The sequence below is a fragment of the Emys orbicularis genome, chromosome 1, assembly GCF_028017835.1.
Source record: "Emys orbicularis isolate rEmyOrb1 chromosome 1, rEmyOrb1.hap1, whole genome shotgun sequence".
NCBI classification, from domain to species: Eukaryota; Metazoa; Chordata; order Testudines; family Emydidae; genus Emys; species Emys orbicularis.
The window spans coordinates 365,560,422-365,585,899 of NC_088683.1; the positions used below are offsets into that span (position 1 = coordinate 365,560,422).

General features: G+C 45.9%; 2 protein-coding genes across 2 annotated transcripts; both read left to right on the forward strand.

The window, feature by feature from the left end:
- Positions 1 to 240: 240 nt before the first annotated feature.
- LOC135895704 (olfactory receptor 51G2-like) lies at positions 241 to 1,176 on the forward strand. The gene has a single exon (XM_065423850.1). It carries the CDS (start codon positions 241 to 243, stop codon positions 1,174 to 1,176), a length of 936 nt encoding a protein of 311 aa, XP_065279922.1.
- A 19,124-nt stretch (positions 1,177 to 20,300) lies between these two features.
- Positions 20,301 to 21,239, forward strand: LOC135895685 (olfactory receptor 51G2-like). The gene has a single exon (XM_065423832.1). It carries the CDS (start codon positions 20,301 to 20,303, stop codon positions 21,237 to 21,239), a length of 939 nt encoding a protein of 312 aa, XP_065279904.1.
- Positions 21,240 to 25,478: the final 4,239 nt, after the last annotated feature.

Genomic DNA, 25,478 nt, shown 5'->3' on the forward strand with positions numbered 1-25,478 from the left:
CACTGGATACTGGGCTAGATGGACTGCAGGTCTGATCCAGTCTGGCAGTGCCTATCTTCCTATTTGTTGTGTAAATCCAAGACTAGGTTTTTGCTGATTTTCCTTGACCTCCTGGGAGTCTCTAGACTTGCACTGAGAGCAGAAAGATGTCTCGTTAAATATCAGCTAGTTGTCTCATCTCCTCTTCTCTTTCCTTTCAGGAAGAAACGCTCAAAACTCATCAGACCTGCCCAGTACATTATGTCAGCTGTCAATGACACAAAATACAACTATGAAGTGTTCCTTCTCACTGGGATACCTGGGAAGGGAGACGTCCATCTCGGGATCTCTATCACCTTCTGCTTAACATACGCTATTTCGATAGTAGGAAATTCACTCATTCTGTTCATTATAAAAACAGATCCAAGCCTCCATGAGCCCATGTACATTTTCCTTTCCATGTTGGCTGTCACAGACTTAGGCTTATTGATAGCCAGCATACCGACAATACTGGGTGTATTTTTGTTTAACTCAAGGGAAATCAGCCTCAATGCCTGTTTTGCCCAGCTGTTCTTCATCCACTCGTTTACATTCATTGAATCCTCTGTGCTCTTGTTGATGGCCTTTGATCGCTTCATCGCAATCAGTAACCCACTGAAATATACTTCCATCTTAACACTGCCGAGAATAGTGAAGATGGGACTGGTGTTTGTGCTAAGAGGGGTGGCCGTAATACTCCCACTCCCCCTTCTCCTGACAAGGTTCCAATTCTGTCGAACCAATGTCCTCTCCCATTCCTTCTGCCTGCACATGGAGGTCATGACAATGGCATGTGCGGACATCACAGTCAACAACATCTATGGCTTGTTTATTACAGTTATAACAGTGGGGTTGGACTCGCTGCTCATCTTCCTCTCTTACGTGATGATCCTCAAAACAGTGCTGAACATCACCTCCCACGTGGAGTTCCTCAGGGCCCTAAACACCTGCGTCGCCCACCTCTGCGCCGTCCTGCTCTTCTACATGCCAGAATTCACCCTGACTTTGATGCACAGATTCAGAAAGAGCTCTTCTCCCTTGCTTCAGATTGTCCTGGGCTATATCTACCTGCTGGTTCCTCCTCTGATGAACCCAATCGTGTACAGCGTGAAAAGCAAACACCTTCGTTCGAGGATAATCAGGGTGTTCGTTAAGTGAAGGGTCAGTTTATCACTCGCCCCAAGTGCTGGTGGCATAGGAATCAAGAAACACCGGACACGGCGACTTATTCCATCCTGGACCCTTATATCTGTGATGACATGAGATACTGATCTCCACTCTATACAGACAGGTTCAAATGGGGTCTAAGGCCTGAAGCAATGGTATAGGAGTTGTCTCCACCCACTGTTGAGGGAGCACAGTGCACTGGGGAAAGGAGACCAAGGCAGGCAGCAGCATTTACAGAGTGACTGTGTTCATGGAGATCCAGGGGACCAGTAGGATGTTGGCCCATAAAGAGCCATATCGGTGGCTGCTCCGACCTCAGAATTCATGTCAATATTCTCAATAAAGAGAAGGGAGGTGAATGTTGTTTCCCATTGCACCTGGCCTGTCACTGTCCCATCTCTGGTTAAACATCTACAGGCCATAAAAAAAGCTGCAGAGCTGTTCTACATTCGCAATCCTGGCCCTTCCTGAGTGCTCTTGATTGCTGGGTGATCCATGGGGACTGCACCAGGTGTCGACAGGGGCTATTCCAGGGGCACAGACACCCACCCTTCCCCCACTCCCTCAGCCAGGTGCTTCTGACTGAGTCGTGTCAGAGACATCATTATGTAGGAGCCGCAAGAGAAGCCATTCAGGCAACACCCAAACCACCACCGTTGGTGGCTCTGCACACAGCACACCTGCTGAGCCCACTCCACACGGAAGCAGAGCAGAGATGGCTGTGTGAGTGAGGGTCTGACACACAGGAGTCCTGGCAAGAGACTCAGGCCCATATTCCCCTCCCCTCCATTTCTGGTGCCCCAGCAATGCAAAGGAGTAGAAAAGGGTCTCAGCTCCCCAACAGAGTCATGGCAATCTCCTGTCCCAGCCCAGCCCATTCAGTGGAGGTTGGCCACCTTTTCAAAAGGAAAAAGCAAGACACATGCAGGAGCCCTGCCACCTCCATGGCCTGACCCCTGGCCCTCTCCTTCCCCCTGAACTCCCACCTCCTGCTCCTTCTCTTCCCCAAAGCCCCACCCACTGAGCAGGCCGGATCTCAGAGCCAGGCTGTGGTAAAAGAAGCCCAGGGAGCAAGTGGCACTCTGGGGAACCCCAGACCCTCCACGTTTCCTGTTCAGGGTATGTGGCCTTGGGGGGAAGAGGATAAGGGTGGGTCCTCATCATGAGTGGGGGCTAAGGACCTCAGCCCCCCCCCCAGTGAAAAGGGTGGCTCTGCCCATGAGCAGGTGTGGATCGGCACCACAGGGAATTCGGGACAAATGCTATTCTGGAGTCTTTCAGCCCACACTGGGACTTCAAGTCTGTATTTTGGGATTCTCCTGCCCGATTCAGGATGGGTGGTCCACCCTAATTCAGTGGCTCTTAGAGGTGATGTGTTGGGGAGTATCCCCTTTTTGTTGTTGGAGTGATTAGGGGTGTCAGTGAACCCCTGATTCAGGGTGTGGCCCTTTAAGATTCCTGTGCCTTTTGGAGCTGACAGAAGCTTCACTCCATGTGAAACAGGAGGAGCCTTAGGAGGGCAGGCGGGCTGCATCCTCTCGAGAAACATGGGCAACACCAGCAGGGGACGGACAGCTGCCCTGGCTCAGCCCTGGGGAAAGGGTCTGAGATATCCTGGGTGCCAGCTGGGGAGAAGTCAGTGAGGCTGCAGCAAACCTGAAACAAGGCTGACCCTACTAAACAGGAGGGTGGGGGTGTTCCTGAGTAAAGGAGGAGGATGGAACCAGAGGGTAGGAGGCCTGTGTTTTGGAGACGACTGAATTAATGTGACCCCACAAAGGGGGCTCTTGTTTCAAGTATCCCAGGCTGAGAGTAAATCATTGCAAGGACCTTAGAGGGAAGGGCAGGGTGCCTGCAGGGCTATCTTAGGCCACAAGGTGGCACTCTGGAGCGGCCCCTGTCCACAAGGTCTCGGCCAGAGTGGGCTGTGCTCTTGCAACCCACCCCCAGGCTGCTCTAAACTTTGCTGAGGCAGCGGGAGAACAGGCCAGTGAATCAAACCCCTGTAACCAGCAGGGCCGTCCTTAAGATTTATGGGGCCTTATGCAGTATTATTAAACTGGTGCCCCTATGCCCGATGGCAGCCTGGGCTCACAGCCCGGAGGGGGGGAAAGGGATGAGGCAGTAAAGGATATCGAGCCGCCCAGCCCGCCTCACAGTGGCAAAGAGTCACAGTTCCCCGCAGAGAGCCCCGTACCCTCTCCCTCACGCAGAATGCGCGGCACCGGCGCATTCGGCGCTGTAAATACGGCCCCTGCCTTAGGACACTGCAGTGCGTGCTGGGTGTGCGGGAGCCGACCCGCTCTTACCTGCTGCCATGGGCAGAGGGTGAAGCTGCTGCTTGGGGAGGCTAGCGCCCCAGGCCACCTCTTCTGCCTGTGCCCCACCCATAGTCCACTCCTGCTCCGCCCCAAACACCGGCCCACTCTGCCCCGGCCCCACCCCTCCCCACTGTCTCCCTCCTCTCTTCCCTCCCCCTCCCTGCTCACCCCCTTCCAGCCACATCCCTGAACCCCAATGAAGCAAATGACATTAGAAAGAAATTGCAGAAGAGTGTTGGGTTTTTTTTTTTAAAGAAAATGGATATGTTTTCCACTGCATGCCAGAAGGTGAAGACTGGACATGCAGAAGGTATCTAATTAAAAGCACTAAATTTAGGCATAAAAAATGTCAGTCACAGGTATTTTGATATACCCTGAAGTTTGTCAGAGATTTATTTGCAAAAACTTTGTAGTAAGGGTGAGTCAGCTGTCCTGCTGAATACAACATTAAATATTATGGAATACATGATGCAGCTCTTCTTGGTTTTACATTTTCTTAATCAGTATTTCTGAGCTGATTTTATATTTTAAATGAAAACAACAAGGAGTCCGGTGGCACCTTAAAGACTAACAGATTTATTTGGGCATAAGCTTTTGTGGGTAAAAAAAACTCACTTCTTCAGAACTCATGTACTCTTAAGCCTTCATAAAGTAATCATTACAGATTACTATATATTTAACTCACTGAGACAAAGACATTATTTTAAATTAATCAGTCACAGAGGTTTAGTGTGTTCATAATAATGTTCATTGCTTTTGGAAAAAGGGAACACTTTGTGTGATGTCCCTAACAACAGACGTGTTTATGAAATTTCACCTACTTTAAAAAAAAATGTTTCCAAAGATTTTAGGCATAACAAAGGATTTTATGTCTTACTAAGGTACTGATTTTGCTGGAAGGTTGTTTTAAAACTAGCTCATCAAATAGTCAGAAGTAAAGAAAGGGAAACTCGTTTGTCCAGCTATCTGGAAGGAAAGGGGTGATGTCCCTTTAAGGGCTCTCTTCAACGGGGGGGTGAAGGGTGAAAGGGATGGACAGAAAAGATAGGAAGACTTTGGAAGCAAGTTTTTTGTACTATAGTAATTAAAATTAAAATGTGTATTTTAGATAAGGGGGGGTCTTTTGAAGGATTTATTTTAAAAAAATGTCTGAAGATCCAAACATTTAAGGCTAAAGATGAATACTCAGATTGTGGATCTAAAAATTTATACAAGGTTTTCTAGAGATGTAACTTTATAATCTTCAGCAATCTTCTAATGAAATATTATTAAAGCAAATTTTAAACTAAGGTCCTGAAGACTAACATGTTCTGAGTAAATATGACAGTGATGCACAACTGTTTTTGTCAGTAAATTCAGAAACTAACAGTATATACCTAGGGGTTGGAAAATGCCTGTTGAATGGCTTCATTACCTCTTGAATGGCTCTTTAACCATTTCAATGTTGTGCTAATAGGTCCAGCAGGCTGGAAGGCCTTTTCACTTTGAAGTTACTAGATCCCCTCTGGAATAAGAGTCACCAGGCTGCAGCAGCTAGTTGTGGGAGCCTGCAGAAAGGATCAGAACAGTGATAGGAAGAGGCAGGAGGGGTGGACACTAAGACCCAGTGGTTCCCCAAATTTTTGGGTGCCCTACACAGCCCCATATGCTGCATGTGCCTAAGGACGGCCCTGGTAACAGGCTCCTGGCCATCCCCACTTGCTGCAGCTCAGCGGGGAGCTCTGCTGGTGCAGCAGAGAACTGAGCCAGGCCTGTCACCACTCAGATGGCTGGAATACTAGCCCTGTGGTCTGGGCACGGCTCTGTGACTCAGGACAACTGGGTTTGATTGCCTTGCTGTGTGTGACTGTGGGCAAGACATTGCCTGTCTCTGAGCCTCTGCACAGGTGGATAATAGCCCTGCCCTGCCTCAGAGTGGTGGTGGGAGGATAAAGATAGTCAAGGTGCTCAGATACTCTGAGACCCTAAGATCAGGACTATGTCAGGGTTCACCAGAGCAACACCTCTGACATTGGTCTGGCTTTTTTTTAAAAAAGTTTGTAGCTGTTCATGTGTTCTTTAGGCATTTCAGCTGCCACCTCTGCTAAGGATCCACTGAGCTGCGGCCTCAGCTCTACCATGTACTGGTCTGTAGAGATGCTGTACCCAAGGCAGGCCCTTTGGACATTTTCTAAGAAGGCCTCTGTATCATTGCCTGCCTTGTAGGTGGGGAATTTTTTGGAATGGGGAGCAGTACCTGGAGAAGGACTGTTAGGGTTATCTGGTAAACCCAGCGTAGCCCTTTCCAGATTGAACCCCTTTAGCTCTAACTCCGTATCCAAGCATTTTGCCTCCATTTCCATCTCCAAATGTCTCACCTCTTTCCTCTCCTCTGCTTCCATCTCCAAGCACTTTAAGTCCATTTGTCTTTCACGTTCTTTCAGTCTCTCTTCAGCTTCCAATCTGGCTAATTCTAGTTTCTTTTGGACCTCACTTTCCATCATCCTAGCCTTCCTGTGCTTAGCCTAGCCTAACCCAAGAGCTAGAAACAAAAAAAAAAACAGCTTGTGAATTCCCTTGCAGGAACTTAACTACTCTGCCCTCAGGCAAAGAAAAAAATAAAAAAAAAACCCGCAGCTGCTCTCAGCTAAAAAAAAAAAAAGGGGGGGGGTCGTTAAAAATAAAAATAAAAATAAAAATAAAAATAAAAAAAACACCTCCCTGGTTTTCAATCAGCCAAAAGAAAAATAATGTGTCCTTTTAAAATCCTGAGGTCTGTGTTTCTGGTTCAAAATCATCCCACCGTGCTCCCACCATGTCAGGGTTCCCTCCCCACTCTGAACTCTGGGGTACAGATGTGGGGACCCATATGAAAGACCCCCTAAGCTTATATTCCACCAGCTTAGGTTAAAACTTCCCCAAGGCACAAATTCCTTTCCTTGTCCTTGGATAGTATTGCTGCCACCACCAAATGATTTAGACAAAAATCCAGGAAAAAGGGCCACTTGGACTCCCTGTTTCCCCAAAATATCCCCCCAAGCCCTTTCAGCCCCTTTCCTGGGGAGGCTTGAGAATAATATACTAACCAATTGGTTACAAAGTGAGCACAGACCAAACCCCTGGGTTTTTAGGACACTGAAAATCAACCAGGTTCTTAAAAGACGAATTTTATTTTTTTTAAAAGGAAAAGAATCACACGTGCAAAATCAGGATGGAAGGTAACTTTACAGGATAAATAAAAAGATTTAAAACACAGAGGATTCCCCTCTAGGCTCAGCTTCAAAGTTACAAAAAACAGGAATAAAACTCCCTCTTAGCATAGAGAAAATTCACAAGCTAAAACAAAAGATAATTTAACACATTTCCATGCCTTTACTTACAATTTCTGTAATTTTAGATGTATCATTTCAGGTATCTTGTCAGGAGATGATTTACCTGCTTGGTGTCTCTCTGTCCAGAGGGGGAACAAACAAAACCTTCCCCCCCTCCCCAGATTTGAAAGTATCTTCTTTCCTTATTGGTCCTTTTGGTCAGGTGCCAAACAGGTTATTTGAGCTTCTTAACCTCTTACAGGTAAAGTGATTCTGTACCTCTGGACAGGAGGGATTTGATGTTACTGCATACATAAAGGTTGTTACCCTTCCCTTTATATTTATGACAGGATCAATGACCACAGGGGCCTCATCTTAGACATCTGGTTGGGAGAAAGAAGTCTGAGGCCAAAGTCTATCCAGTCTATCTAGTATTTTAGGCTTAGTTTGCATTTTTGTTTATTTGCTACATGATCTGCTTGGATCTGCTTGCTATCACTTATAATCACTTAAAATCTATCTTTCCCTAGTTAATAAACTTGTTTATGTTTTATCATAACCAGTGTGGTTTGAGTGACGTGTCTTGGAAAATCTCAGCTCTCTAAACAAAGTTTTTTGCATATCTTTACCACATCAGGGGAAAGTGACATATATTAATGAGTATGCATTGTGCAGATCCCTGTGCAGTACAAGATGGAATAATTGTGGGTTTATACTTCAGCAAGGGTGCAAGGCTGGGGAGATGGGAAATTGTCTGTTGTCTCCTCTTTGTCCTTGAGTGGCTTAGGTAAAGCACTCAGGTAGTTCAGTTGGTTGTGCGACACCAACTGCTGTCATGCTGGATGATAGCAGGCCCTGGAGAAGATGGTTGTGTCAACAGAAGAGCATTGTGGAGAGGCCAGCCGTGCTGAATGGATAGGGGTTTCAGTGATTCCACCAACATCCAAACCAGGGGGACAACCCATCACAGAGGTTTTAGAACAAACTGATAAACTAAGCAGCGTCTGACGAAGTGGGCATTCACCCACGGAAGCTTATGCTCCAATACATCTGTTAGTCTTTAAGGTGCCACGGGACTCTTTGTTGCTTTTTACAGGACCAGATTACATTCGCCCAATAGTTCCGAAGAAACTCAAATATCAAATTTCAGAACAACAAACTGTGGTATGTAACCTATCACTTATATCAGGCTTTGTACCAGGTGACTGGCAAATAGCTCATATCGTGCTGTTTTTTAAAAAAGGCTCCAGAGGTGATCCCAGCAATTATAGGCCAGTAATCCTAACTTTAGTGCCAGGCAAATTATTTGGAACTAAGGTAAAGAACAGAATTATCAGACACCCGCAGGAACATCATTTGCAGTGGAACACTCAACATGTTTTTTTCAAAGGGAAATCATGCCTCACCAATCTATTAGAATTTTTTGATCGGACTAACAAATATGTGTGCAAGGGTGATCTAGATGATATAGTGTACTGGGACTTTTAGAAAAACTTTGACAAGGTCCCTTACCAAAGAAGACCGTTAAAGACCATGTACAGACTTTGAAGACCAGGGTGGCTGAGCTGGAGGAGCTAAGGGAGACAGAGAGGTACATAGATTAGACTTTCCGGAACACAGTAGAATGGTCCAACCCCCGGTCTGACAGCCTCTGTGCTGTTGAGGAGAATGAAAGCCTCAGAGAAGGAGAACATCCAACTGGAGCATAGAGAAACGATCCCATAGTTGGGACCCTCCTCCCAGATGATGTTGTGATATCCTCTCACACTGAAGATACTTTTCCGGGAGAGGGAACTCCAGTTATTAGAAAGATCCAGGTATTAGTAATGGGCGATTCGATCATTAGAAACATAGATAGCTGGGTTTGCGATAATCGGGAGAACCGCATGGTGACTTGCTTGCCTGGTGCGAAGGTTGCAGATCTCTCGAGACATCTAGATAGGCTTATGTGTAGTGCTTGGGAGGAGCTGGTAGTTGTGGTACATGTAGGTACCAATGACATGGAGAAGGATAGGAGAGAAGTCCTGGAGGCTACTAGGCTACTAGGTAAGAAATTGAAGTCCGGGACCTCCATGGTAGCATTATCTGAAATGCTTCCAGTTCTACGCGCAGGGCCAGTTAGACAGGCAGAACTGCAGTGTCTCAATGTGTGGATGAGACGATGGTGTAGGGAGGAGGGGTTTAGATTTATTAGGAACTGGGGAAGCTTTTGGGAGAGGGGGAGCCTATACAGGAAGGATGGGTTCCACCTAAACCAAAATGGAACCAGATTGCTGGCGCTTAAAATTAAAAAGGTCATAGAACAGTTTTTTAAACTAAGGGCTGGGGGAAAGCCGACAGGTGTGGAGGAGCATGTGGTTCGGACACCCCTTAGGGGAGGATCTATAAACGGAGATTCCCTATGTCCTAATAAGGAGGAGAGGATGGAAAATGATAAAATACAGGGAGGGTCTGATGAGAAACACTCAAATTTAAAAAAAGGCCCATTCAATTACATCATGCAATAGGGGACAGCCAAAAAATGACAAGTTTTTAAAATGCTTATATACCAATGCTAGAAGTCTCAATAATAAGATGGATGAACTAGAGTGCTTAGTATTAAATGAGGATATTGATATAATAGGCGTCACAGAAACCTGGTGGAATGAGGATAATCAATGGGACACAGTAATACCAGGGTACAAAATATATCGGAAGGACAGAACAGGTTGTGCTGGTGGGGTAGTGGCACTATATGTGAAAGAAAGCGTAGAATCAAATGAAGTAAAAACCTTAAATGAACCAAACTGTGCCATAGAATCTCTATGGATAGTAATTACATGTTTGAAAAATAAGAATATAGCAGTAGCATATTCGTCAGACCACCTGACCAGGATGGTGTTAGTGACTCTGAAATCTTCAGGGAGATTAGAGAGGCTATTACAATAAAAAACTCAATAATAATAATGTGGGATTTCAACTATCCCCATATTGACTAGGTACATATCACCTCAGGAACGGATGCAGAGATAAAGTTTCTTGACTCCTGCTTCTTGGAGCAGCTAGTCCTGGAACCCACAGGATGAGAGGCAATTCTTGATTTAGTCCTAAGTGGACCACAGGATCAGGTCCAAGAGGTGAATATAGCTGAACTGCTTGGTAATAGTGACCATAATATAATTAAATTAACATCCCCGTGGCAGGGAAAACTTCGCAGCAGCCCAACACTGTAACATTTCATTTCAGAAAGGGGAACTACACAAACATGAGGAGGTTAGTGAAACAGAAATTAAAAGGTACAGTACCAAAAGTAAAATCCCTGCAAGCTGCGTGGAAACTTTTTAAAGACACCATAATAGAGGCTCAACTTAAATGTGTATCCCAATTTAAAAAAAAACATAGTAAGAGAACCAAAAAAGAGCCACTGTGGTTAAACAACAAAGTAAAAGAAGCAGTGAGAGGCAAAAAGGCATCCTTTAAAAAGTGGAAGATAATTCCTAATGAGGAAAATAGAAAAGAGCATAAACTCTGACAAATAAAGTGTAAAAATATAATTAGACAGACCAAAAAAGAATTTGAAAAACAGCTAGCCAAAGACTCCAAAAGTAATAGCAATTTTTTTTAAAATACATCAGAAGCAGAAAGCCTGCTAAACAACCAGTGAGGCCACGGGATGATCAAGACGCTAAAGGAGCACTCAAAGACGATAAGGCCATTGTGAGAGAAAGTAAATGAATTCTTTGCATCTGTGTTCACTGTTGAGGATGTGAGGGAGATTCCCAAACCTGAGCCATTCTTTTTGTGTGACAGATCTGAGAAACTGTCCCAAATTGAGGTGTCATTAGAGGAGGTTTTGGAACAAATTGATAAACTTAACAGTAATAAGTCTCCAGGACCTGATGGTATTCACCGAAGAGTTCTGAAGGAAGCCAAATGTGAAATTGCAGTACTACTAACTGTCATCTGTAACCTATCATTTAAATCAGCTTCTGTATCAAATGACTGGAGGACAGCTACTGTGCCGCCAATTTTTAAAAAGGGCTCCAGCGCTGACCCTGGCAACTACAGGCCAGTAAGTCTCACTTCAGTACCGGGCAAATAGGTTGAAACTATTGTAAAGAACAAAATTGTCAGTCACATAGATGAACATAATTTGTTGGGAAATAGTCAACATGGTTTTTGTAAAGGGAAATCATGCATCACCAATCTACTAGAATTCTTTGAGGGGGCCAACAAACATGCGGACAAAGGAGATCCAGTGGGTATAGTGTATTTAGATTTTCAGAAAGCCTTTGACAAGGTCCCTCACCAAAGGCTCTTAAGCAAAGTAAGCAGTCATGGGATAAGAGGGAAGGTCCTATCATGGATTGGTAACTGGTTAAAAGTTAGGAAACAAAGGGTAGGAATAAATGCTCAGTTTTCAGAATGGAGAGAGGGAAATAGTAGTGTCCCCCAGGGATCTATACTGGGCCCAGTCCTATTTAACATATTCATAAACGATCTGAAAAAAGGGGTAAACAGTGAGGTGGCAAAATTTGCAGATGATACAAAACTACTAAAGATAGTTAAGTCCCAGGCTGACTGGAAGAGCTACAAAAGGATCTCACAAAACTGGGTGACTGGGCAACAAAATGTCAGATGAAATTTAATGTTGATAAATGCAAAGTAATGCACATTGGAAAACACAATCCTAACTATATATATACAATAATGGGGTCTAAATTAGCTACTACCACTCAAGAAAGAGATCTTGGAGTCATTTTGGATTGTTCTCTGAAATCATCCACTCAATGTGCAGCAGCAGTCAAAAAAAAGCGAACAAAATGTTGGGAATCATCAGGAAAGGGACAGATAATAAGACAGAAAATATCATATTGCCTCTATATAAATCCATGGTACACCCACACCTTGAATACTTCATGCAGATGTGGTCGCCCCACCTCAAAAAAATATATTGGAATTGGAAAAGGTTCAGAAAAGGGAAACAAAAATTATTAGGGATATGGAATAGCTTCTGTATGAGGAGAGATTAATAAGACTGGGAATTTTCAGCTTGGAAAAGAGGCAACTAAGGGGGGATATGATAGAGGTCTATAAAATCATGAGTGGTATAGAGAAAGTTAATAAGGAAGTGTTTACTCCTTCTCATAATACAAGAACAAGGGGCCACCACATGAAATTAATAGGTAGCAGGTTTGAAACAAACACAAGAAAGTATTTTTTCACACAATGCACTGTCAACCCCTGGAACTCCTTGCCAGAGGGTGTTGTGAAGGCCAAGACTATAACAGGGTTCAAAAGGGAGCTAGATAGATTCATGGAAGATAGGTCCATCAATGTCTATTAGCCAGGATAGGCAGGGATGGTGTCCCTAAACTCTGTTTTCCAGAAGCTGGGATTGGGTGACAGGGCATGGATGATAACCTGTCTGTTCTTTCCCTTTGGGGCACCTGCCATTGGCCACTGTCAGAGGACAGGATACTGGGCTTGATGGACCTTTGCTCTGACCCAGTATGGCCGTTCTTATGTTCCTATGTTAAGAAAAGTAAGCAGTCATGGGAAAAGAAGGAAGGGTCTCTGCTGGATAAGTAACCGGTTAAAAGATAGGAAACAAAGGGTAGGATAAATGGTCAGTTTTCAGAATGGAGAGAGGTAAATCGTGGGGTCGTCCTGGGGTCTGGAGTAGGGTCTGGAGTGGTGCTAGTGCTGTTCCACATATTCATAAATGAACTGGAAAAAGGGATAAGCAATGAGGTGGAAAAATTTGCAGATGAGATAAAATTATTCAATACATTTAAGTGCAAACAGACTGTGAAGAGTTACAAAGGGAAATCACAAACCTTGGACATTGGGCAACAGAATGGCAGATGAAATTCAATGTTGATAAATGCAAAGTAATGCACATTGGAAAAACATAATCCCAACAACCATAGGTGGTGAATATAATAGGCCTAGGAAGGCTAAACCTCCCCTTGTGCATTCCTGAGAGTCCAAATTATGCCGCTGCCTCTTTTCAGCACATGGGAAAAATCCCCAAGTCCACATTCTGAATTCACTAACGTTGACTTCATCTGCGTCACTCCAGATTTACATGTGTAAATTCGATAAGAACCAGGCTCTATTCATTTTCCCTAAACAAATGCTCCCGGTGATACACTCTGACCCCCAAGAATCCCTCCAGGAGAAGCTGAAGTACGTTGCCTGGCCAACGTTGACTGAATCCAGAAAGTCTGATCATCCTACAGGTTTCTCTTCATCCTTAGAGGAACTGCTCCCTCTCCCCGTCCAAGGGTCTGTAGCTATCTGCAAAGATACAAGCTAACGTGGACAGTTACTTCATCTGGGCAGGGAAGGGGTTGACATCACAACTGTATGAATAGTGCAAACAGTAGGTTTACACTAATATCCTCTTCAGTGTGCAAGTTACTTCAGCCATGCTCGTGTAAAGTGATAATTACATACAACCACTATTACACTCCCCTTTCCTTCACCTCTGCCCTACTCTTTGCTGAAACACAGACCAGTGGTCTTTTTCTCAGGTCTTTTTGGAAAGTCTTGCACAGGTATTGCAGAGGTATTGTGTTCATGACCATGATTAGAAACAGCTTCTTGTTAGTTACGAGGAGACAGTATCATACAACTATTCAAAATCTTTATTAATGATCTGGATGATGGGATGGATTGCACCTTCAGCAAGCTCACAGATGACACTAAGCTTTGCAGGAGAGGTAGATACACTGGAGGGTAGGGATAGACAAATTGGAGGATTGGGGCAAAAGAAATCTGATGAGGTTCAACAAGGACAAGTGCAGTGGCTTGTGATTTTCTCTGTGCTGAGAGGTAGGTGTATTCCTGGTTTTCTTTTTGTAACTTTAAGGTTTTGCCCAGAGGGAAATCCTCTGTGTTTTGAATCTGATTGTCCTGTGAGATTATCTTCCATTATAATTTTACAGAGGTGCTTCTTTTACCCTTTTTTCTTATTGATTTTTTTTAGTGTCCTAAAAAAAACCAAGGTTGGTCTGTGCTCATCTTGTTTATTCTCAAGTCTCTCCAGGAAAGGGGATGTAGGGCTTGCAGGGATATTAGGGGGGAGCAGGAATTCCAAGTGGTCCTTTCCCTGAGTTTTCTCTAATCACCTGGTGGCAGCATTACCTAATCCAAGGTACAAGGGAAAATTTGTGCCTTGGGGAGTTTTTAACCTAAGCTGGTAGAAGTAAGCTTACGGGGTCTTTCATGAGGGTCCCCATGGCTGTACCCCAGAGTTCAGAGTGGGGAGGGAACCCTGATAGGAGATATAATAGAGGTCTATAAAATCATGAGTGCTGTGGAGAAAGTGAACCAGGAAGTGTTATTTACCCCTGCATAAGAACCAGGGGTCATCCAAAGAAGTTAGTCGGCAGTAGGTTTCAAACAAACAAAAGAGAGTACTTTTTACACAAAGTACAGTCAGCTGTGGAACTCAATGCCAGGGGATGTTCTGAAAGCCAAAAGAATAACTGGTCAAATACAGGACTAGATAAGTTATTGGAGGATATGTCCATCAATAGCTATTAGCCAAGATGATCAGGGATGAAGCTCCATGCCCTGGGTGTCTCTAAACCTCTGACAGAAGCTGGGAGCAGACGCAGGGGATAGATCACTCGATAATTGCACTCAACTTGTTAGTTCCCTCTGAACTATCGGCACTAATCACTGTCAGAAGACAATCCTCACTTCTTCGGATGCAGGTTTTTACCCATGAAAGCTTATGCCCAAATAAATCTGTTAGTCTTTAAGGTGACACCAGACTCCTTGTTGTTTTTGTAGATACAGACTAACACGGCTACCCCCTGATACTTGTCAGAAGACAGGACACTGGGCTAAATGGGCCACTGATATGACCCAATAAGTCCGTTCTTATGTTCTTATCTTGTTCCACTGATCGATGGGCTGCTACAGACCAGCCTGTGTTACAGAGCTGGCATAGCCACCCTAGCCGACGTCCAGGGGCTGTTCAGTGTGGGATGCTGATGGGGACTAGTGCTGACAGGGGCTAGAGCTGGGCTAGATAACAGATATTCCCCACATTTAAATTTTGACCCCAACTTAAATGTTTCCTTTTCATCCATATTTTAGGTAGAGTGTTCATACAAAATAGATCATTTTACTCTGAAAGCTCATCTGCCATGATATTGCCCAGCTGCAGCTTCTTGGCTCCACAACAGAAATGTGAGGCTTTTCATTTGCTGCTTCCTCGCAACATAAATGAATTTTGCACTGAATGAGTCTATGGCTGGACTCTGGGTATGGAAAGGTCAAAACCTCCTGCCCAGTCTATGGCTGGGGTATTGTGTTCATCATCTACTCTAAGCAGCCCTCCTATCTCTGTGCAGCCGCCTCCACCCTGTACAAGGCCCCTTCAGCAGATCCTGCGGGCAGTGGCCGCTGTGAGAGGCCCAGGTAGCACATCTCTGATGAACGTGTGCTAGCAGGGAGCTGGAGAGGGTCCTAAAGCAGTTGTGAAGGCCCAGAGATTGTGGGTGAGAGGGCCTAACTACCAGTGGATCACAGAGATCTGTGCATAACTTTGGGGATCCCTAGATCCTGGGTCCTGCCTTTCATTCCTCAGGGAGAAGGAAAGGGACCTCGACTCCTGGAACGATCTGATGGAAATTTCTATGTAGGGAGCCTTGCGGAATCTCCCTTCACTTCCCTGGCCTGCACCCTGGGTCTGTAATGTAGGAAAGAGTGCAGCCGCTGAGAAATCTGGTCATTTATTATTATTATTATAATTATTATTATTTCATCCATATCACAGCTGTGACAGCATCATCTTTACCCCTCACCACCCCCGAAGTAGCCATGAGGTTAATTGGAAGCATATGAACAGTGATGACAAGCTCGGATTCTAAGGAATAGAGCCTTCAGCAGGGCTGGTGCCGCACTTCAGTTGTGTAGCATGCCCAGGCATCCTCTGTGATTTGGCTTCCTGCAGTTTGCATTTGTCTGTGATGGGGTTAAAGCTGGTACACATGAAGCCAAGCATCTCAAGTTCCCTGATGGCCAAGTGGCCCCCAAGGGAATGTGCAGGCATGCTTCATAAATACAGCTGCCTTCCTATCTGAACAGATACTGCCTGCTGCCTGTGCAACCTCTCCGATGACTCCTTGTCCTTTAAGGTGAAGACGTCTGGTGTCAGCGGCTCCCCTTCTAGCAGGAATTGGGTACGTTGGCAGGTTTCACTATCTTTAAAATGTGAAGTCTAGGGGAAAGGCTGCAAGCTGTTTCCATTTGCAGATGTTCTGTGCAGTGGCAGAGGACTCAGCTGGGCTGTCGGGGTGACTCAGTTATGGGGCTGGAGGGCAGGCAGCACTAGGTAGCTTGGGAACCCCTCCACTACGTAGGCCCATAATCCACGGTGGGTTGTTCAAGCTACACAGAAATCTGACATTCAAAGAGAGTTTAGAGTGTAAAAACCCCGATGCCCCAAGTCAGGATTTCTCCAGGATTCCCTTGCCGTGTGCTCTGGGCCTGATCGTACCAAGGGATGAGTGAGAGGAGACCACATGGAATATCCGTGACTAGTTCCCAACTCGCCTGAAGTTTATTTGCTCCTGGAAATTGAACCAGCAAATGCATTTTCAAAGGTTTTATTCTCTGGATCGATTGTGAAAGCAGGAATTCAGAGCTGCGTTGCTCTGTGGTAACAGGTCCTATAGGGCATATTTCTGTTTCCTGACTGGCTGAGGGCTCCAGCACTTCTGCCCTATAGATACCCCTCAGCGTTACAGGACTACCTGCATCTCTGACCCCTCTCTGGTCTCCAAGTGCCAGATGTCAGACCTCATAACCTTCCCTCTCATGGGGTGGAATCCTGTGATCCTCCCATCCTCAGACTGGGCCCTGGGCTACAACACACTCTGGGGGGACTGTGATTGCCCAGCAGGTCCCAGTGGGTTCAGCACCTGTGGTTCCTCCCTTTGTGACCACGTGACTAATGCTGAGATGAGTGACCAGCCAGCCTTCTTGAACAAAAATACTGTTTGATCTGAAACGACGGAATAAAGCGTAACATGGGAGAATAAGATGGTTTTCCAAGAACAGTCTGTACACATCTCTGACTCCAAGTCCTCCCCCTCTGATGCAGACACAGGCAGGCCAAGGGCCTTCAGATTTCCCCAGCGGTGTCTGTCCTTGCAGTCTGAAGAGCTTCTCAGCAACAGCTGCCCCATCTCTGCACAGACACCCAGCGCTGGCAAAGTAAGCTGTGTAACATGGCTGGAGCCCGGAAATAGGCTCTTCCCAACTTGTAGCTCCAGTCTTGTCTCTCAACCTCCCTGAAGTGCTGACTGAGCGATGGCTTTTTCTTGATCTGTGCCTTCCCATCCTGTTTGTTTTCCAGCAGCCTGCTATTGAACTAAGAAGAGCCATACTGGTTACACCTAATAAAGCCTTAACATAAACATCCCAAAAGTTAACCCAATATAGCTCTACAGCAAACATCCCAACAACTGGGCTTAACATACACATTCACTTTGGCAGCTCAGCTCCATGTCTGTCCCCATGCCGTTCCTGGGTGCTACAGATTTTATTAATACAGGACAGAGACAGTCAGAGAGAGCAATAAACTACTTTCCTGTGGGAAATGAAGTTCCATTTCCATGAATACTCATGCATTTGACTTTCAAATCCACTTTCTGCAAACCATCATTCTGGCAGAATAACAAGTGCTGGGGTTACTATGTACTAGAGAGTCAGAGCTCAGGGAATGAATATTTTCTATACTGATCCAATGCCTGTTACCACTCCGGATACAGGCTACAGACTGACAGAACAGAACCTGAGGAGAACCAGTCAGCTATTAACCTAGGGACAGGGGAACCACTAGACTTTTGTTTTCTGACAAGTGACTGAATGAGGGCTGAGACACTGCAATCTTTTCAGGTTCTGAAGAAATCCAGATGACAGACGCTACATTTTAAGTCCCACTCTAACCTGAGAAATCACCTCTGAAAGAAGATCGGAGTGGAAGGACAGGGCTGACATGTGTGTACTAAAATACAGATATGTAAATGTTATGTCAACATTTTTAATTGTAATACAAATTTTACACATCAAACTTTCATGACATGCAGGTATATCGAAAGCCAGCAGCACAATTGTTAGAATCTCTACAGGAAGGAGCAGTGGTAACTTTACTGCTTAATGGATTTTGCTTTAGAAAGTACTCCATATAGTATTTGGAAAGGTTTTATGCTATGAACTCCTTTTTCTGTGAATCATAGAAGAATAGGGTTGGGAGATCTCAGGAGGTCATCTAGTCCAACCCCCTGCTCAAACCAGGACCAACCCCAATTACATCATCCCAGCCACGACTTTGTGGAGCCGGGTCTTAAAAACCTGTATGGATGGAGATTCCATCACCTCCCTAGGTAACCCATTCCAGTGCTTCACCACCCTCCTAGTGAAGTAGGGTTTCCTAATAGCCAACCTAGACCTCCCCTACTGCAACTTGAGACATTTGCTCCTTGTTCTGTCATCTGCCAACACTGAGAACAGCCAAACTCCATTCTCTTTGGAAACCCCTTCAGTTAGTTGTTGAAGGCTGCTATCAAATCCCCCATCATTCTTCAATTCTGCAGACTAAATAAACCCAGTTCCCTCATCCTCTCCTCATAAGTCATGTGCCCCAGCCCCCTGATCATTTTCATTGTCCTACCCTGGACTCTCTCCAATTTGTTCACATCCTTTCTATAGTGGGGGGTGGGGGGGGGACACCAAAACTGGACCCAATACTCCAGATGTAGCCTCACCAGTGATGAATAGAGGGAACTAATCACTTCCCTCAATCTGCTGGCAATGCTCCTACTAATGCAGCCCAATATGTTGTTGGCCTTCTTGGCAACAAGGGCACACTGCTGACTCATATCCAGCTTCTCATCCACTGGAATCCCCATGTCCTTTTCTGCAGAACTACTGCTTAGCCGGTCAGACCCAAGCCTGAAGCGGTGCATGGGATTCTTCCATCGTAAGTGCAGGACTCTGCACTTGTCTTTGTTGAACCTCATCAGGTTTCTTTTGGCCCAATCCTCCAATTCTTCTAGGTCACTCTGGACCCTATCCCTACCCTCCAGTGTATCTACCTCTCCCGCGAAGCTTAGTGTCATCTGTGACCTTGCTGAAGGTGCAATTCATCCCATCATCCAGATCATTAATAAAGATTTTGAATACTTGTATGATACTGTCTCCTGGTAAGTAACAAGAAGTTGTTTCTAATCATGGTCATGAGCAAGACTTTCCAAAAAGACCTGAGAAAAAGACTGTTGGTCTGTGTTTCAGCAAAGAATAGGGCAGAGGTGCAGGAAATGGGACTGTAATAGTGGTTGTATTTAATTATCACCTTACACGAGCATGGCTGAAGTAACTTGCACACTGAAGAGGATATTAGTGCAAACCTACTGTTTGCACTATTCATACAGTTGTGAGGCCAACCCTTTCCCTGCCCAAATGAAGTAACTTTCCACGTCAGCTTGTATCTTTGCAGATAGCTACAGACCCTAGGACGGGGAGAGGGAGCAGTTCCTCTAAGGATGAAGAGAAACCTGTAGGATGATCAGACTTTCTGGATTCAGTCAACATTGGCCAGGCAACGTACTTCAGCTTCTCCTGGAGGGATTCTTGGGGGTCAGAGTGTATCACCAGGAGCATTTGTTGAGGGAAAATGAATAGAGCCTGGTTCTTATCGAATTTACACATGTAAATCTGGAGTGACGCAGTTGAAGTCAATGTTAGTGAATTCAGAACATGGACTTGGTAATTTTCCCCATGTGCTGAAAAGAGGCAGTGGCACAATTTGGACTCTCAGGAATGGAGAAAATAATTATATATATATAAAATGAGGAAATGAAACACATTTACAAATATCTTCAATGCCGCACAGATAAATATACGTCATTTTACAATGGGCCACACTCAGAAGTGGAGGGCCAGAAAGGGTGTCTGTGGGAAGGTCACAATTGTAAAATCACACAGTGTTCAAGTAGGCTGCAGAACTCCCAGCCACAGGATATGAATGGAGCAAAGAGCTTAGCAGGATTCATAGAGGGACTGGGTGTTTATATGGGTAACCAGAAAATCCAAATACACTAGTAAGGACTGATTTGAAAACCCTTTGAATGGCTCTAAGCCTTCCTGATTTACACCACAAAATATCTCTAACTAGTGGGTGTCAGGGGGAATCTATGAGAGCAGGTTATCTCAGAACTGCCTATTGCAGGTCTCCTTCCACCTTCCTCTGAAGAATGTGGAACTGGCCAGTGGATACTGGGTTAGATGGGCTACGGATCTGATCCAGTCTGGGAATGTCTATCTTGCTATCGGTGGTGTAAATCCAAGACTTGGTTTTTGCTAATTTTTCTTTAGCTCCTGGGAGTCTCTAGACATGTACTAAGAGCAGAAAGATGTCTTGTTAAATAACATCTAGTTTCCTGTTCTTTTTTCTTTCAGGAAGGAAAGTTCAAAGCTTCTTGGATCTCCCCAGTATATAATGTCAGCTGTCAATGACACCAAATTCAAATTCACAGTGCTCCTTCTCACCGGGATACCTGGGCAGGAACACATCCACAATCTCTGGATCTCTCTTCCCTTCTGCTTAATGTATGTTATTTCAATATTAGGAAATTCATTCATTCTGTTCATTATAAAAACAGATCCAAGCCTCCATGAGCCCATGTACATTTTCCTTTCCATGTTGGGCGTCACAGACCTTGGCTTATCGATAGCCACCATGCCGACGATATTGGGCATATTCTTGTTTAACTCTAGGGAGATCAGTTTGGATGCCTGTTTTGGCCAGTTATTTTTTATCCAGTCACTTCATTGCATTGAATCTTCTGTGCTCTTGTTGATGGCCTTTGACCGCTTCATCGCAATCCGTGATCCGCTGAGATATGCCTCCATCTTAACCCTGCCGAGAATAGCCAAGATGGGACTGGTGTGTGTTCTAAGAGGGGTGGCCATAATGCTCCCACTCCCCCTTCTCCTGAAACAGTTCCAATACTGTCGAGTGAATGTCCTCTCCCATTCTTACTGCATGGACCAGGAGGTCATGATGATGGCTTGTTCGGATATCAGTGTCAACAATATCTATGGCTTGTTTATTACAGTCATAATTTTGGTGTTGGACTCGCTGCTCATCTTCCTCTCTTACGTGATGATCCTCAAAACTGTGCTGAGCATCGCATCCCACAAGGAGTTCCTCAGGGCCCTGAACACCTGTGTCGCTCACCTCTGTGCCGTCCTGCTTTTCTACACTCCAGAGTTCAGCCTGACTTTGATACACAGATTCGGGAATGGCTCTTCTCCCTTGCTTCAGATCGTCCTGGGTTACGTCAACCTTCTGGTTCCTCCTCTGATTAACCCAATCGTGTACAGCGTGAAAAGCAAACACCTTCGTTCAAGGATAATCAGGGTGTTCGTGAAGTGAAGGGTCAGTTTATCACCCGGCCCCAGTGCTGGTAGCATATGAAACAAGAAACATGGGACACGTCAACTTATTCCATCCTGGACCCTTGTATCTGTGATAACATGAGATACTGATCTCCACTCTGTACAGACAGGTTCAGATGGAGTCTAAGGCCTGAAGCAATGTTATAGGGGTTGTTTCCACCCACTGTTGAGGGAGGACAGTAGTGCACTGGGGAAAGGAGACCAAGGCAGGCAGCAGCATTTACAATGTGACTGTGTTTGTGGAGAGCCAGGGAACCGGTAGGATGTTGGCCCATAAAGAACCATATCAGTGTCTGCTCCAACCTCAGAATTCCTGACAATACTCTCAATAAAGAGAAGGGACGTGGATATTGTTTCCCATTGCACCTGGCCTGTCAATGTCCCGTCTCTGGTTAAACATCCTTGGGCCATGAAAAAAGCTGCAGAGCTGTTCTGTGGTCACAGTCCTGGCCCTTCCTTAGCACTCTGGGTGCTGTGTGATCCATGGGGTCTGCACCAGCTGTTGTCAGGGGTATTCAAGGGGCACAGACACCCACCATTCCCCCACGCCTTCAGCCAGGTGCTTGTGACTGAGTCATACCAGAGACATCATTACTGCAGGAGCTGCAAGAGAAGCCATTCAGGCAACCCCCTCCTCATCACCACCGTTGGTGGCTCTGCACACAGCACACTTCCTGAGGTCACTGCACATGGAAGCAGAGCGGTACTGGCTGTGTGAGTGAGGGTCTGACACACAGGCAAGAGACTCAGGCCCATATTCCCCTCCCCTCCGTTTCTGCTGCCCGAGCAATGCAAAGGGGTAGAAAAGGGCTTCAGCTCCCCAACAGAGTCATGGCTATCTCCTGTCCCAGTCCAGCCCATTCAGTGTAAGGTGACCCCCTTCTCAAAAGGAAAAAGCAGGACAAATGCAGGCGCCCTACCCCCTTCATGTCTTCACCCCTGGTGCTCTTTTCCCCCCTGAACTCCCACTTCCTGTTCCCTCTCTTCCCCCAAGCCCCACCCTCTGACCAGGCCGGATCTCAGAGCCAGGCCATGGTAAAAGAAGTCCAGGGAGGAAGCGCCACTATGGGAAACCCCAGACCCTCCACTTGCCCCATTCAGGGGATGTGGCCTTGGGGGAAAGACGAGCAGGGTGGGACCTCATAGCGAGGGGGGACTAAGGACCTCAGCCCCCCAACAGTGAAAAGAGTGGCTGTGTCCATGAGCAGATATGGATTGGCACTCTAGGGAATTCGGGACAAATGCTGTTCCAGAGTCTTTCAGCCCACACTGGGACTTCAACTCTGCATTTTGGGACTCTCTTCCTCAACTCAGGATGCGTTGTACACCTTAATTCAATGGCCATTAGAGGTGGTGTGTTGGGGATTGTCCCCTTTATGGGTATGAGAGATTAGGGGTGTCAGTGACTTTTGGAGCTGACAGGAGATTTGTAGAGCCAGCTAGTGGGAGGGAGGAAGATGGTCCCAGGGAAATCCCAGGCTACTGTTTCTTTAAGGGCCTGGGACAAGGGCCTTGGAGAGAAGGGCATGGCTCCCTTTACTCCAGGAAAAACAGGAGGAGCTGTAGAAGGGAAGGCAGGCTGAATCCTCTCTCAAATGATGGGCAACACAAGCAGGGGACAGACAGCTGCCCTGGTTCAGCCCAGGGGAAAGGAACTGAGATATCATGGGTACCAGATGGGGAGAAGCCAGTGAGGTTGCAGCAAGCCTGAAACAAGACTGACCCCAGCAAGCAGGGGGTCCTGAATAAAGGTGGAGGATGGAACCGGAGGGTAGGAAAGCCTGTATTTTGGAGAAGACTGAATTAATGTGACCCCACATTAATTCTCGTTCTCGTTTCAAGTATCCCAGGCTGAGAGCAAGTCATTGCAAGGACCTTAGAGGGAAGGGCAGGGTGCCTGCTATGCTACCTCAGGCCCCAAGGGGGCACTCTGGGGTGGCCCCTGTCCACAGGGTCTTGGTCAGAGTGGGCTGTGCTCTTCCAAGCCATTACCACCGGGCGCAGATCAGCCCAGCCCCCAGGCTGCTCTAAACTGTGCTGAGGCAGGTGGAGAACAGGCCAGTGAATCAAACCCCTGGAACAGGCTCCTGGCCCTCCCCCGCTCTCTGCAGCTCAGGTGGGAGCTCTGCTGGCACAGCAGAGAACTGAGCCAGGCCTGTCACCGCTCAGATGGCTGGAAGGCTGGTCCTGTGGTCTGGCACTGCTCTGTGACTCCGGACAACAGGGTTTGATTCCCTGACATGTGTGACCGTGGGCAAGCCATTGGCTGTCTCTGGGCCTCTGCACAGGTGGATAATAGACCTGCCCTGCCTCACAGTGGTGACGGGAGACTAAAGATAGTCAAGGTGATCAGATACCCTCAGACCCTAGGATCAGGGCTATGTCATGGTTCACCAGAGCAACGTCTCTGACATTTGTCTACAAAAGGCCTCTTACCACAGCCCCTGTGACAGCTGCTTCTGGGAAGCCCCATGACTCCAGCACTGTGGTGTCTGTGGCAGATGTGGGGGTGCTCAGGAGTGACAGTGAGGGGTAGGGAGTGGATTTCTGAGGAGAGTGTTGGAGTGTCACAGTTATGCTGGGAGTTTCAACACAGTCACTGGACCATCTTAGACGTCTGCTGGGAGAAAGCAGTCAGAGGGCAAAGGTCAGCTCCACACCTTGGCCCTGTAACATAGACACAGCTGAGCACTACAGTGACTGGGCCCAGGCTCACACAGGTTTCAGCAAAGGCTGCTTCCACAAGAAAGGGGCAAACACATGGGAAGATGCTCTCAGAGACACCGGGAAACTAGGCTGGGTCCCAAGAGCTCCTTGTCTTCCCAAAAGAATGTAAGTTGGGCCAGTGCTGTTTCTCTATCTCCTGAGCAAAGCCTGTCTAACTTAGCTTGTAGTGATATGTCAGATAGATTAGTGAAGACATATGAACTCCGCCTGATATTTTAAAACCATTTCTTCTAATGCTTTGTTCTGTTTGCTAATAAACCTACTAGTTTTAAGGAGGCTGATGGTGACTGTATAGCTCTGGTCAGAAGCATCCTAAGGAAAGATGCTGAGGTGTCCAGTGGGACCTGCTTGGTGATAAGTGTTTAGCATAGATGGGTGTTGTTCCCAGCTGGAAGAGTGGTATAATTGTGATATTCCCCCAAAGACAGGAAAGGACATGGTTTAGAAGGTAAAGAGACCATATACACAGTTTTACTGTGACAATCCTAATTCTTCTTGGCCAGCATCTATCCTTATTGAGTGGCTATCAGCATTCAGATGAGAAACTTGTTCAAGGTGTATCCAAGATAACGATCCACTGAAGACAATGATTAATAGATTCATAGAATTTAAGGCCGTAAGGGACCATTAGATCGTCTAGTCTGACCTCCTGCAGAATTTCACCCAGTTACCCCCGTATTGAGCCCAATGATATGTCTGTGCACAGCTTGCGTTCATCAGAGAGATTTCAACTCTGTTTGTCTCATTAGGATGATTTCTGGTACTTGGTGGAGAACCTGAACTCTTCACACTATTTGCTGTCTTTCTGGAATCCCCAACTTCTGCAATCAAGACACTGTGCAGGATTCTTAGCTTTCGGTTTTCTTTTAAAAGTTTATTTAAACAAGTGACCAGAAGAAAAGCTCGAAAACCTGAAGCAGGTGACCCCAATGGCTCAGAAACAAAGTCAAGTGAAAACGAACCCCATATTAGTGTATATTTAAATCTCATTACTTCTAAGCCAATCTCATAATTTTTGGTGGTGTGACTCACACTTAATGAAGGTGCTTACCGATACCGAGTACCTAGTGGAAGAGATCTGAAAAGCAATGAGCAAAAGACACAAACACTAAGAGCAATTTTTTTAATGTACGTTAGAAGCGCTAAGCCAGCCAGACACTGAGTGGGGCTACTGGAAAACTGAGGTGCTAAAGGAGCACTGAAGAAAGATGAGGCTGTTGTGCAGAGGATAAATGAATGTTTTGTCTTAGTCTTCAGTGCAGAGGATGAGAGGGAGATTCCCACACCTGAGCCATTCTTTTCAGGTTACAAATCTGAGAAACTCCCCATATTGAGGTGTCAGTAGAGGAGGTTGTGATGCTGCACCCCAGATTCGTCATAGTGGTATGATTATGAGATGATTATGACATCATTATGATGCATCTGGTACAAGATGTGTCTTGAGAGGTGTCATTGGAAAAGTTATGATTAGCAGATTACGATTATCCTA